This window comes from Malaclemys terrapin, chromosome 1 (assembly GCF_027887155.1).
Source record: "Malaclemys terrapin pileata isolate rMalTer1 chromosome 1, rMalTer1.hap1, whole genome shotgun sequence".
Lineage (NCBI taxonomy): Eukaryota > Metazoa > Chordata > Testudines > Emydidae > Malaclemys > Malaclemys terrapin.
In genome coordinates this window covers 188,084,939-188,097,279 of record NC_071505.1, presented here as the reverse complement: position 1 = coordinate 188,097,279, position 12,341 = coordinate 188,084,939, and the positions used below count along the sequence as shown (strand labels likewise).

At 41.6% G+C, this 12,341-nt stretch overlaps 1 protein-coding gene across 2 annotated transcripts in view; it reads left to right on the top strand.

Moving 5' to 3' along the window:
- SCAF4 (SR-related CTD associated factor 4) overlaps positions 1-12,341 on the top strand; it is a 74,601-nt gene that overhangs the window by 38,793 nt on the left and 23,467 nt on the right. For both annotated transcript variants that reach the window (XM_054047972.1, XM_054047964.1), the window contains exons 11-15: positions 1,405-1,490; positions 6,320-6,510; positions 9,226-9,326; positions 10,470-10,583; positions 11,286-11,442. In XM_054047972.1, coding sequence (XP_053903947.1) covers positions 1,405-1,490; positions 6,320-6,510; positions 9,226-9,326; positions 10,470-10,583; positions 11,286-11,442 — 649 coding nt within the window. The remainder of the gene's footprint in view (positions 1-1,404; positions 1,491-6,319; positions 6,511-9,225; positions 9,327-10,469; positions 10,584-11,285; positions 11,443-12,341) is intronic.

Here is a 12,341-nt window from a genome sequence, read left to right as displayed (position 1 = left end):
GGATGGTGGAAGATTGGGAGGCAGGGAAAGAGCAGGATGGAGTCATGCTCCCTGCTTTTGAATGGAGAGGGAGGAGAAAGTGTTAAGCATTTAAACCTCAAGTTCTTAAAATATGGATGTCACTCCCCCCTACTCTCCTATCATTCCATTATATCATATACAATCTCCATAATCCACCCTGTATAACTTTGCTTAAAGTCTGCAGGAAGGGGGAGTCCCACATTGGGTCTCATAAGACATTTCAGAGCAGAGTTTCCTTGTTGCAGACTGGGGGGTAGGGGCTCCCTCCAGACCCCACTTCCAGTTGTTTGTCCTTCCCCCAGTTAGTAGCACATGAGGAGTTCTCTGAGTAAAACAGACAAAAGAAAGGTCCTCTCCCCTCTCTTTCCCTTATGAGAGAGGAGAATCTGTGTGAAAACAAAGGCAAAAGTAGCCTGGATATCAGGCAGTCTTTCTGGATTCAGCTTCAGATTCTGGGCTTAGTCTGTCAGCAGGTTTGTTGTCTTTCAATGGGGGCTACCTCCAGGTCCTCGTTTTGGGGGTGTGTGCTGCTTTGTAAGGGGGCAGTTTCACTGTCTCCCTCTCAGCTGGCCTGTCTCTGCTATCAGCAGTCTCTGAGGTGGAACAGTCCTCCTCCTGTTCACTGCCTCTTCCTGTGGCAGGTTTTCTCTTTTTTTAAGCTCACCCTTCCAGGCAGGACAAGCCTTGTAGGTGTGCCTCATTTGTGCTGAACAGGCCCGGAAGAGCTCGTTAGTCTCCTCCCACAAGAGTGAGGGCATGTCCCTTCGTGCACACCTTGTTTTGCCAGTGATTTAATCTTTTGGGGCTCAATTAAAAGAAAATGTTCAAACAAAAAGTTGTAAGTGGAGAATTTGAATTGGCAGTTGGAGCTAATATCTTTTACTATTAGGGCATACTGTTGTGGAACACATTGTTGAGACACAGACTAGGTGACTTTGGACATTACTTGTAACAACAGTAGGTTTTAAAAAAAATCATCAAAGGTTTTTTTTAGCTTGACTGTCATTAGTTATTCATACCCCATTCTTACTATAGAAACATTTATTATACCTAATAACATAACATGCTGAAATTAACTACGTGTGGAGAAAAATCAACAATTTAAAAATTGAAGACAAGTTTTGTATGAGTTATTTTTAAAATGTTGACATAGTAATAGTATTTATTACAAATGTATTGTGCTTATTATTATTTTTTGCACTGGTGAATAAAATAGTAAAATCTGTGTTTTGGACAAAATCATATCATGGTTTTGATTCTAGATATCTAACTATGAATTTAATTTCATGTAACTTGTTGGTAGACTAATTGAGTCTAGTCACAAACTGGAATAAAATTAATACTTGCAGTAATTACAGTAGTTTAACTTGTGGGGTATTTTAGGATATGGAGGTGGAACAGCCCTGTGTTCAGGAAGTTAAACGACATGTTTCTGATAACAGAAAATCAAGATCTAGATCGGCATCAAGGTAAGTTAATGTAATTTTTTCTAGCAATGGTAATATATGTATATTTTTTACATATATATATTTAACTTTAGCATATCTCATCAAAAGGATTCAAAGTGCTTTACTAAGTGTCTGTGTGTTGAGGAAGGATAGCCCTATGGTTAGTGTGGTAGCCAGGGACTTGGTGATCCTGGATTCATTCCCTGGTCTTCCTGCATGACCTTGAGCAAGCCACTAAGGGCTTGTCTAAACTGGGAAATTTACGGGTATAATTTTACCACTATAGAGATAGCAGGATAAATCCCTATGTGGACACACTTATTCAGGAATAAGAGTATGCACAAAGGATATGTGGTATAACTATGTTAGTACGTTTCCTGGTGTCGACAAGTCCTTAGTATCTTTATGCCTCACTTTTCCATGGGTAAAATGACCTCCTTACTTTACAGCGTGTGTTGTGTTGATAAATACATTTAAAGATTGTGAAGTGCTTGGATACTACAATAATGGGGGGCCAAATAAGTAGCTGCAGTAGATACATAGGAATCACTCTTATATCTCTGAAATGCAGTAACTACTTGAGTGGACTGAGACAGTCCTTCAGAGCCATCAACATCACATTTCTCCTCTTCTGGTAGAAGTGAAGAATAACTTCTCCCTTTGCAGTTACTGGAGAAATCTTAAATAGACAGAATGTCATTATTTAATTTGTACCAGGATTCTAGAGTTCATAACACTATATTTGCAAAAAGATCCATAGGCTCTTGAATGATTTTGTGGGTTGTAGGTTTTGCCTATCAGAAAGACAGACAGCATATCCTAACAGAATCCTGGTATACTGGTTCCATGGTGGCTAAAAGCCACCTGTATTTATGTGGCAAATCTGCCTACTAAATTACCAGGGCCACTCCTTTGCAGCACTTTACCTTTTTTTGATTACCTTGAAATACCTGTCAGGCCTTGGTTTGCTTAGCTTTAAATAATAGTGTAAAGTAGTATTGTTCTTCCTCAAGTGCTTGTTCATGTCGATTCCAAGTAGGTGTGCGCATGCCGTGTGTACAGTCATTGGAAGATTTTTCCCTTAATGGTACCTGTTGGGTCGGTGCCCCTTGGAGTTGCACCTTCATGGCGCTGCATATAGGGCCCTGCTGACCGCCACTTCAATTCCTTCTTACCACCCATGATGGTCATTGGAGCTGCGTGTCTCTTCTCTTGCATTCCCCTATTATTGCATTTATAAATAGAGTAGAATTAGTGTTTTAGTAGTGGTTAGCTTAGTTAGTTCCTCCCCCCCCCCCCCCCCCATTTGTTTCCCCATTCCCAGGGATCGAAGCATGCCTCAATCCCAAGAATTCAAGCCGTGCGGGACCTGCGATAAACCTACGCCAAAGGGTGATCCCCACAAGTCCTGTTTGAGGTGCCTGGGGAATCCCATCAGACAAATTGGTGTGGGATTTGCAAGGGATTTCGTCCTAGCACTAAAAAAGAGAGGGACTTCATACTTAAACATCTCCTCATGGAGGGAGCCCTTCGTCCCCAACTGGCAAGGACCCTGTTGAAGGCTGCCCTGGATGCAGCAGACTTGGCCACGCAAACAATGTTCTCCGCTATCTCCATGAAGAGGAATTCATGGCTGCAGGTGTCAGGCCTCCCTCCAGAGGCCCAACAAACAATACAGGACCTGCCCTTTGAAGACTTGGGGTTGTTTTCAGAGCAGATGGACTCCAAATTCCATAACCTGAAGGATTCATGGGCAACATTGAAATCCTTGGGGCTGTGTGCACCAGCCACACACAGAAAGTGCTCTAAGCCCCAGCCTCCCGCGTGTTGTTATCCTACGCAGCCTAGGCAGGACTACTCCAGGAAGCAGGGCAGGAACAATAGATGTAGGCCTCCCCAGTTCCCACCCAACCAAGGCCAGGGTTTGGTGAGGCAGCCCTCCGGTTCCAAGCATGCCTTTTGAGGGTGCACCCGGGCGATGCACCAGACCACATCCTGGATCCCTCTCCCTGTTTCTTGAACCATCTATCCCACTTCTATTGTGTGTGAACCCAGATAACTTCAGACTGCTGGATGCAGTGCACAGTAGAATTGGGATATTCTCTCCAATTCTGTTTCTCCCCTCCCTTCCATCCCCCTTCCCCGTCCCTCTTCAGGGACCGCTCTCACGAGCAACTTCTTATACAGGAGGTGCAAATGCTCCTAAGTTGAGGAGCAGTAGAGGAGGTTCCTCAGGAGCTATGGGGAAAGGAATTCTACTCCCGATGGAAAGCCAAAGGGGATCTCAGACCCATTCTTGACCGGCAAAACCTCAACAGGTTTCTGAAGTTTCTCATGGTATCTTTGCCATCATCATTCCCTCCCTGGATCCTGGGGAATTTGTATGCTGCCCTCAACTTGAAGGACGCATACTTTCATATATTGACAGTCCTGTCCCACGGGAGGTTCCTCAGGTTCGTAGTGAACTGCACTCATCTTACAGTCCTCCCCTTCGGCCTGTCAGCAGCCCCTCGGGTGTTTACCAAGTGCATGGCAGTTGTCACAGCTTTCCTGAGGAGACGGCAGGTGATCCCGTACCTTGACAACTGGCTTGTCAGGGGCCACTCCAGGGTGGAGGTAGAGGTGTATGTAAACCTGACATGGTCAACCTTTGATAGACAGGGTCTATTGCTGAACGTGCTGAAGTCAACCCTATCCCCTACCCAGAGGAGAGAGTTTATAGGAGCAATCCTGGACTCCACTCACGCAAGCGTATTCCTACTGGAGCCTCGCTTCCAAGCCATTTGCTCCATCATAGAGGACTTCAGGCGTTTTCACACCGCGATGATGCAGAGCTGCTTGAAGCTGCTAGGTCACATGGCCGCCTGCACATATGTAGTTCAGCATGCAAGACTGCGCCTCAGGCCTCTCTAGGCGTGGCTGGCGTTAGTGTACCAACCAAACAGAGACAATCTGGACAAGATAGTTTCGCTCCCACCTCTGGTTATAGAGTCCCTCCTATGGTGGCTCAATCCTCAAGTGGCATACACAGGGGTGCCCTTCACGGACACATCAGCGTTTGGGTGGGGAGAACATCTAGGGGCCCTCAGGACTCAAGGCTTCTGGTCCTAAGCAGAGCTCTTACTTCACATCAATGTCAGGGAGCAGAGAGTGGTTTGCCTAGTCTGCCAAACTTTCCAATCCCATCTGGAAGGTAGATGCATATCAGTCATGATGGACAATACAACAGCGATGTTCTATATAAACAGACAAGGTGGAGCACGCTCCTCTCCCCATACCAGGAAGCCCGCAAGCTGTGGGACTTCCGCATAGCCCACTCAATACACCTGGAGGCCTCTTACTTCCAGGATCCTAGAATGAGCTGGAGGACCATCTCAGCAGGTCCTTCCACAACCATGAGTGGTCCATTCACCCGGACACCATGAACAGCATCTTCCAACAGTGAGGGTTCCCCAGGTAGATCTGTTCATGACAAGACTCAACAGAAAGTGTCAGCAGTTTTGCTTCTTCCTGAACCACAGCCCTGACTCTATCACGGACGCATTTCTCCTTCCCTGGAAGAACCATGTGGTCTATGCATTCCCACCCTTCTCGCTCATTCACAAGGTCCTGCTCAAGGTCAGAAGGGAAAGAGTGTCTATCATACTGATAGTTCCAGCCTAGCCCTGTCAACACAGGTATACCACGCTCCTGGAACTGTTGGTAGCCACTCTGATCGCCTTGCCTTTGGTGCCAAACCTAATCACCCAGGACCACAGATGCATCCAGCATCCCAACCTCATCTCTCTCCACCTCACGGCATGGAAGCTTCATAGCTAAACCCCATGGAGTTGACATGCTCAGAGCCTGTAAGAGAGGTCCTCCTCGGCAGCAGGAAACCATCCACTAGAGCTACATACGTGGTCAAGTGGAAGAGATTTTTGATTTGGGCGATGCAGAAGAGTACATCTGATGAAAGCAATCAATACCCCTCATCTTGCATTTGAAGCAGCTAGGTCTAGTGGTTTCATCCTTAAAGGTTCAACTGACGGCGAGCTCTGCGCTCCACCCGGGGGTTGACGGTTGATTGGTGTTCACTAGCCTGATGGTGGGCTGCCTTTTCAGGGACTAGACAGGTTATACTCTCAAGTTCACCATCCAATACCAGCATGGTACTCTCCAGGTTAATGTGGTCCCCCTTTGAGGCCATAGCAACATGCTTGCTCTTGTACCTTTCATGGAAAGTGGCATTCCTAGTCACGATAACTTCAGCCAGGAGGGTATCTGAGCTCAGGGCCTTGACATCCAGGGGGCTCCTGGACTGACCTGATACCAGTAGGGGAAAAACCTTCTGACGACTGTGCACGCAGCGCACACACACCTACTTAGAATGGACATGAGCAACACATCTCAAAGAACAACGGTTACGAAAGGTAGGTAACCGTCTTTTTCACTGACATTTCTATTAATTTTTTAGTTGTCATCTTGTAAGAAAAGTTTTCCTCACTTATAGCTGCAAGTACATTATGTGATATAATAGATATTGGAGTTAGTGCCATAATACAAGAGTAAAATAAAAGTGATAGAGCACTTTTCTTTCAACTTTCAGAAGTTGAAAGAATAATAAATTACAATAAATTTGTAGTATAGATAAAGTATGTTGCTTAAGTTTTTACAGTTGGTATAAATACTTATTTGGGATACACTATGTACTGTTAAGTATAAATGTCTAGTGTGTACACACACTAATGCTTGATTTCAAAGTTTTTAAAAACGCAATTGTTGAACTTTCACTCCCGATGAGTCAAATAGATATTTATACTGTGTGTTTAGACAAAGCATTGTATGTTAATATTTTTATTTAAAATTAGATCTCCAAAAAGGAGACGATCGAGGTCTGGATCTCGATCTCGAAGGTCACGTCATCGTCGCTCTCGTTCCCGATCCCGGGATAGGCGCCGACACTCTCCTAGATCTCGGTCGCAGGAAAGGCGTGAACGAGAAAAAGAGAGAGAACGCAGATCAAAAGGCCTTCCTCAAATCAAATCAGAAACTGTTAGTGGTGAGTGCTCTCCTTTGCTGATTTTACTTTCAAAGGAAAGGAAGCTTTAGTGCAAAATGGTTCTTATTATAGCATCATTTCTCAGGTGCTCAAGATTTTCTCTGTAAACAGGTGAATTTTGTGAAAAGGTGAGGAAATTTCTTTTAGCAGTTTGAGTTCTGTGAGGCTGAAGAAATTGCTACAATTCCAGACAAATTTTACACCTAAAACAGTTGAAATTTCAAACATAGAATTTGGCTTCTAAAACCCTTAACTAGGCACAATGCCTTTGATAGGTTTGAGAGATTTGTGGACGAATTATAAATGAGTGAAAAATCACTTTTGAGCATTCTCAGAAGACCCAAGTATTTTGCAATCTAATGATGCCTGCCACACTTGACCTCATTGCGTGTTGTGTGGTCACTATGACAGACGGGGGGGAGGAGGGAGGAGGGACTGCTGCTTTAACTGTTGCTGCCTTAGTCTGAATGAAATAACTCATACAGAAACATGCCAAAATCAAGATTGGATGTTTTTCTAAGAGATGCTCTAGGAATTATTTTAGGAAAGTTCTATGGCCTGTGTTACACAGGAGGTCAGACTAGATCATGATGGTTCTCGTCTGGCCTTGAAATCTTTGACTGATGGGAAGCCTCAGACAATGCACTTTCAGCAAGTGCTGGTGCCAGATTGCTCTCAATGCTGGAAAGTCATCCATGCTGCTTGAGATTCTAATGTGTCAGCACCACGAGAGCTGACTTCTTAGTAGTGCTGATGGTGGTCCTAGATTTGACTTGGTTGCTATTCCCTTTTGACAATGGTGCTGTGCCACTGTCTCATCTGTTGGTGCAGTTAGACCTGGGCTGTCAGATGACCTTGGGTTCCCTCTGATCTCTACCATCAAATATAAGAGGAACTTTGAGGTGAGGAAAAAAAACAAAAACAAAGACCTGGATCTGAGAGGGGGAAATGTCCTCAAACTGCAGATGCATCTCCTGATGTTGCCAATTCCTCAGATGAAGACTGGGTCTCCTAAATATCATGGGAACTCTCTTGTGCCAGGGTTGTTGCCTCTTCCTCTACAAGGGCCATCTAAAAGGCCAGACAAAGGGATGAGTCTCCTCCATGTCGGTCTCAGTGCTAAGGATTGCCTGGGTTAAGCTTGGTGTCATCTGGGTTGGGCTTTGCGGTGTGCATGGATGCATCCTGGGAAGAAACAATCCCAAACCATAGTGGGATTCGTCTCTCCTCCTACTCCAAAGCTGTTTGAGTGAATTCATGCCATCTCCCTTTTGTGGGTCCTATTATACTTCGATAGTGTAGCCTTATTTGAATACCTCTATACCTTGGGATTCCTCAGGCTGTGTAAAGAGGGAAGCTAAGTCTGCACCCAGTCTTGTTCTTTGGCTTCTCCCAAGAAATCTGCAATTCTCACACTGTGTGCCTTGATGAGTTGAGCAGCCTGGTTCCTCTTCTCTACTGTTCAGCACTGTAGATCTGTCTGAATCGAAGGACTTTGGCGTGGAAGATGTGGGAGCTGATACTGAACCTTGTGTTGTCTACATTTCTAGATTAAAGAAATATGGAGGCTTTTTCTACATTTTCCCTGGGGATATGAAGTAGTTCCTGGATTCAGTAGACAAAATAAGAGACCTTGAATTTAGTGTTAGTCCAGGAGAAGACCTATCCTCTTTGATATCTGTGGATAAAGGCTGAAGCAGGGTTACTTTGCCTGTTAATGAGGGACTTCTTGACTAGCCAGACACGTCTGGGCAGCACACTTTCAAATGTTTTTATTATTAGAGGTGAAAAGACCTACTAAATGTCTCAGGTGTTTAGGTGCTGCTTTTCCAGTCTCTCTCCCAATTTCTTTGTCATGTCAGTTGCCCCTGGGAGATCCAGGATGTCTAGGGTTAGCCATTCTATACCTACTTGCAGGGGAGTGGAAAAGGATAGATGCCATGAGTCAAATTCTGCCATACTTACTTTTGGAGTGGTGGTTGTAGAAGCCTGTATTTTGAACTACTTCTGTTCCATTTTCAACCTAAAGAACAAAGTTAATTGTAATAAATTTAAACACACTGACCAGAGAAGGGAACCATTTAAGAGGAGGGATCTGTCATCCATTCTAATTGATTTATCCTAACTGCTGGAAGGGAGGCCTCTTATCTTGTGCCTGCCAGATACCACCTTGCTAGCAAGATCTTTCATATATGTATTGTCACCTATCTAGAATCTGTCACCCTGGCCTGCAATTAAAGTGTGAAACACTGGGAGTCAGTATTTGCCTTGTTGGGGTTTATTCACCATAATTTGTTGGGAAATCCACAGGTCTGCACTGACACAGCAGTAAAAAAAAAGTTTTTTCCACTTTCTATCACGAATTTTAAAATTCATGACTCTTTAAAATTCCAAGTCAATTAAGCATTTATTTATAATTTTGAAATCTCTGTATACATTCTAACAATGGTTGTATGTAGTCATGGCTAAACAGAACCCTGAATTCAGCTCCTGGCAGGTAAGAAAAAAGGAAATAACTTTCAAATGTTTCTGTTTTAAAAGCTATTTATTTTGTAATATTATAAATACTTGAATTATAAACATTTTTCTTTTAACAAAAAAAAAGCTTCAGTTTATCTTTAATGGCCATTTTAACGCAAGCCTTTATATTGCAAAAGTAAAGTTTAAAAGTGCTAATAGTAAAGTCCTATGTGTCAGAATTTATTTTTTTTCTAGTTTGTAGTACTACACTCTGGGTAGGACAACTAGACAAAAGAACAACTCAGCAGGATGTTGGAAGTCTTTTAGAGGAGTTTGGCCCGATTGAATCTATAAATGTGAGTATAAATAGTGAAATACAAGCAAAGGTCATGATAGGCCTTTATTATAAAGAGGCCTTTTATTTATAAACAACTCATTTATTTAAAACAACTTTGTTTTAGTGTTCATTCCCAAGATCAACACTTACCTTTTTCTCTATACCATCATCTTTTTTGAACTATTGCCACTGTTAGATTTGTGGAAAATATGAAGCGGTTGCTACAAGACACTTGCTTTTAAAAGCACCATTATTCTTGGGGTTAACCCAGAAGAGAACCCCGATTTCATGAGCACCATGCTTTGTCTGAGGAGACCCAAGTGAAAGATGGTGGATGAGGAGCTTAGCTGCAGGATGCTCGCTGCACAGCTGTTGTCCTCCATTCTCCTGATTGTGTGGAGACCCCTTGATTGCAGAACCTTGTTTATGTAATACTCTGCTAGTACACTTTTCTTCCCCTTCCTTTAAGCTTACAGCAGTCTCTCTCTTAATTTTTTTTTGTTATTTTGATATAGCTTATGGTCCTACTAGCAGTGAAACTTAAAAAATAAAAAATAAAAATCCATAATTTGGCTGTAGTTTCTCTCTGCTACCTCTAATTCCTCAAAACAAATTAGAGGTAGCTTTGTAAAATTAGATTTTAAAAAATGACTATTCTTAAAACGATTACAACCATTTGAAGAGAAAACTGAAAACAGAGGTGTAGGTGGCAATTTGTAGTTTTTAGAAAAACAAAAACAGAGTGCTTTATGTATTTGAGAAAAAAGTCTCCTGCAACCATTAAAAATGCCATGATCTTGGAGTTAACATCTGTATATGCTATTCTCAGCCATATTCAGGATGGAGTACTTTTCATCAGCATGTTCCCTCACATGGAATATCTACATTGTGGCATAAGTACTTGCCTCCTTGTTTACCAGGCTACATTCTCTTTAAACAGGAATTTTAGATGGATAAATATTAATGTCTGTCTTGATATTAGTTTAAAAGGATATCCACTAATAAGTATTAGATCTGTTTATGCCCTCTAACTCATCCAGAGGTTTTCCTGACATGCAAGACTGTTGTTTCAGCATACTTCTGTTTAATAATACATTGGTTACCTTTTGTTTTACCAAGTGTAGCAGCTTAAATAATGTTGTTCCTGTACATGTTGTAACAGATGATACCGCCTAGAGGATGTGCCTATATTGTAATGGTTCACAGACAGGATGCTTACCGTGCCCTACAAAAACTGAGCCGAGGCAACTTCAAAGTCAATCAGAAATCTATAAAGGTACTACTTTGAAAACTTTTATAATAGATTCAAACAGTTTTAAAACTTACCGTAATCTTTAAATTTAATATTTTATATATAGCATGACGTTCAGTAACTTAGGTGAATGCCCTACTTAGTTTGGTTATTGGTGAGAATTTGGTATATGGAAATTGATGGAATTTGGATCCTTTCTTCTCTTCCAGGTCACTAACAAGGGTTTCTCTTAAGCTGACAAAAGGGTGCCTGTCTTAAATTCCCTTTGTCTTGTAATCATTTTGGAGAAACCCTCAAAGAAAATAAAGTACTAAATAAAGTGAAGCTGATTCAGTAGTGGCATTCTTTCATCTGAATCAATATTAAATCAGTGACCCAATATCGTTTTAGAGAGTTCGGTGCTGTCTTCTTGAATGACACCGAAATGAAGTGCTGACCATTTGGGATCATTTAAAATAAACCAAAATCTTATAGCATCTTTTACAAAATTATATAGAAGAATTAGCCCAGACAATCTGATTAAATTCCAGTATTTATAATTGCCTAAATTTCTCCTGCAGCTCCGGTTGGACACAGTATCCTTCTGTTGCTTCCTGACCTATGTTGTGATGCTGAATGCTGTTTAATTTTAAGTGCATATTTTTTGAGTACTGAACAAAAAAGTTAAAATGCAGTTGGGCTCTGACCTTTTTTTTTTGTTTTTGTCCCTCTCCCTCCCCCCTTAAGATTGCGTGGGCTTTAAATAAAGGAATTAAACCAGACTATAAGCAGTATTGGGATGTAGAATTAGGTGTTACCTACGTACCGTGGGACAAAGTGAAGCCTGAAGACCTTGAAAGTTTTTGTGAAGGAGGAATGTTGGACAATGAAACTCTTAGCCCAGGTAAAATACACAAATTTTTTTAAATCACCTTCAAATGAATTATTTTGGGTTGATTTAACTAGAGCTGTGAATGGTTTGTTTCAATAGAAATCTGTTATTTACAAACATGTTAATATTGATTGTATAGAAATATTGTATTTGTCTTGACCTAAACTATACGCATAGACTTCTGTATGTGTACACGTGTACTGAAAATGCAAGTTTTGTTAAGTTTACAATAAGAAAATAGTGATAGATATCGTGGTAAACCACTTAATGGGAATTACCAAGCTCTGGCTCAACACAAGTGCTAACGATAACTTTCATTACTAACTGTTGTGTTTTAAGAAGTGCATAAAATAACCATGTGACCAAAACTTATTTTAAAGTTGGAAGTTATTGTGTCTGTTTTTGTGAACTGGTGATATGGAACACTAGACTATTGTTGATTTTAACAGTTTAGCCATTGATGTGTGTGAGAAACTTCAGTGGCCGATTAGTGTTATTTCAACATTCTTCATTGTTCTATCCAATTTTTAATAAGCAAAAAAGCCAAGAATGCATTAAAATGAGCGATAATATGTGAAAGCTTATTCAGAGATAATCTGGGATAGACTTCACATTGGCTTTACTCAAATTTTTTTACTTACAGTAACCTAAGTGATTTCAGGCATTTTGTATCATCTCAGCCACTATTTCAGTCTCATCTCAGTGCAGCATTTCTGTTGATAGCAAATCAACACTTGTGTTCCATCATCAAGAATGGCATTCTAAATCTCTTGTCTTTTCTGTTGCTGTTTTATTCTTTTTTGTGTTTAATATCTGGGCTGTTTCTCCAGGTAGTTTTTTGCCTCATCCATCTTGCTTTTTTCTCTGCTGGTTTCTAAGGCCTTGGCTACACTTGCAGCTGTACAGCGCTG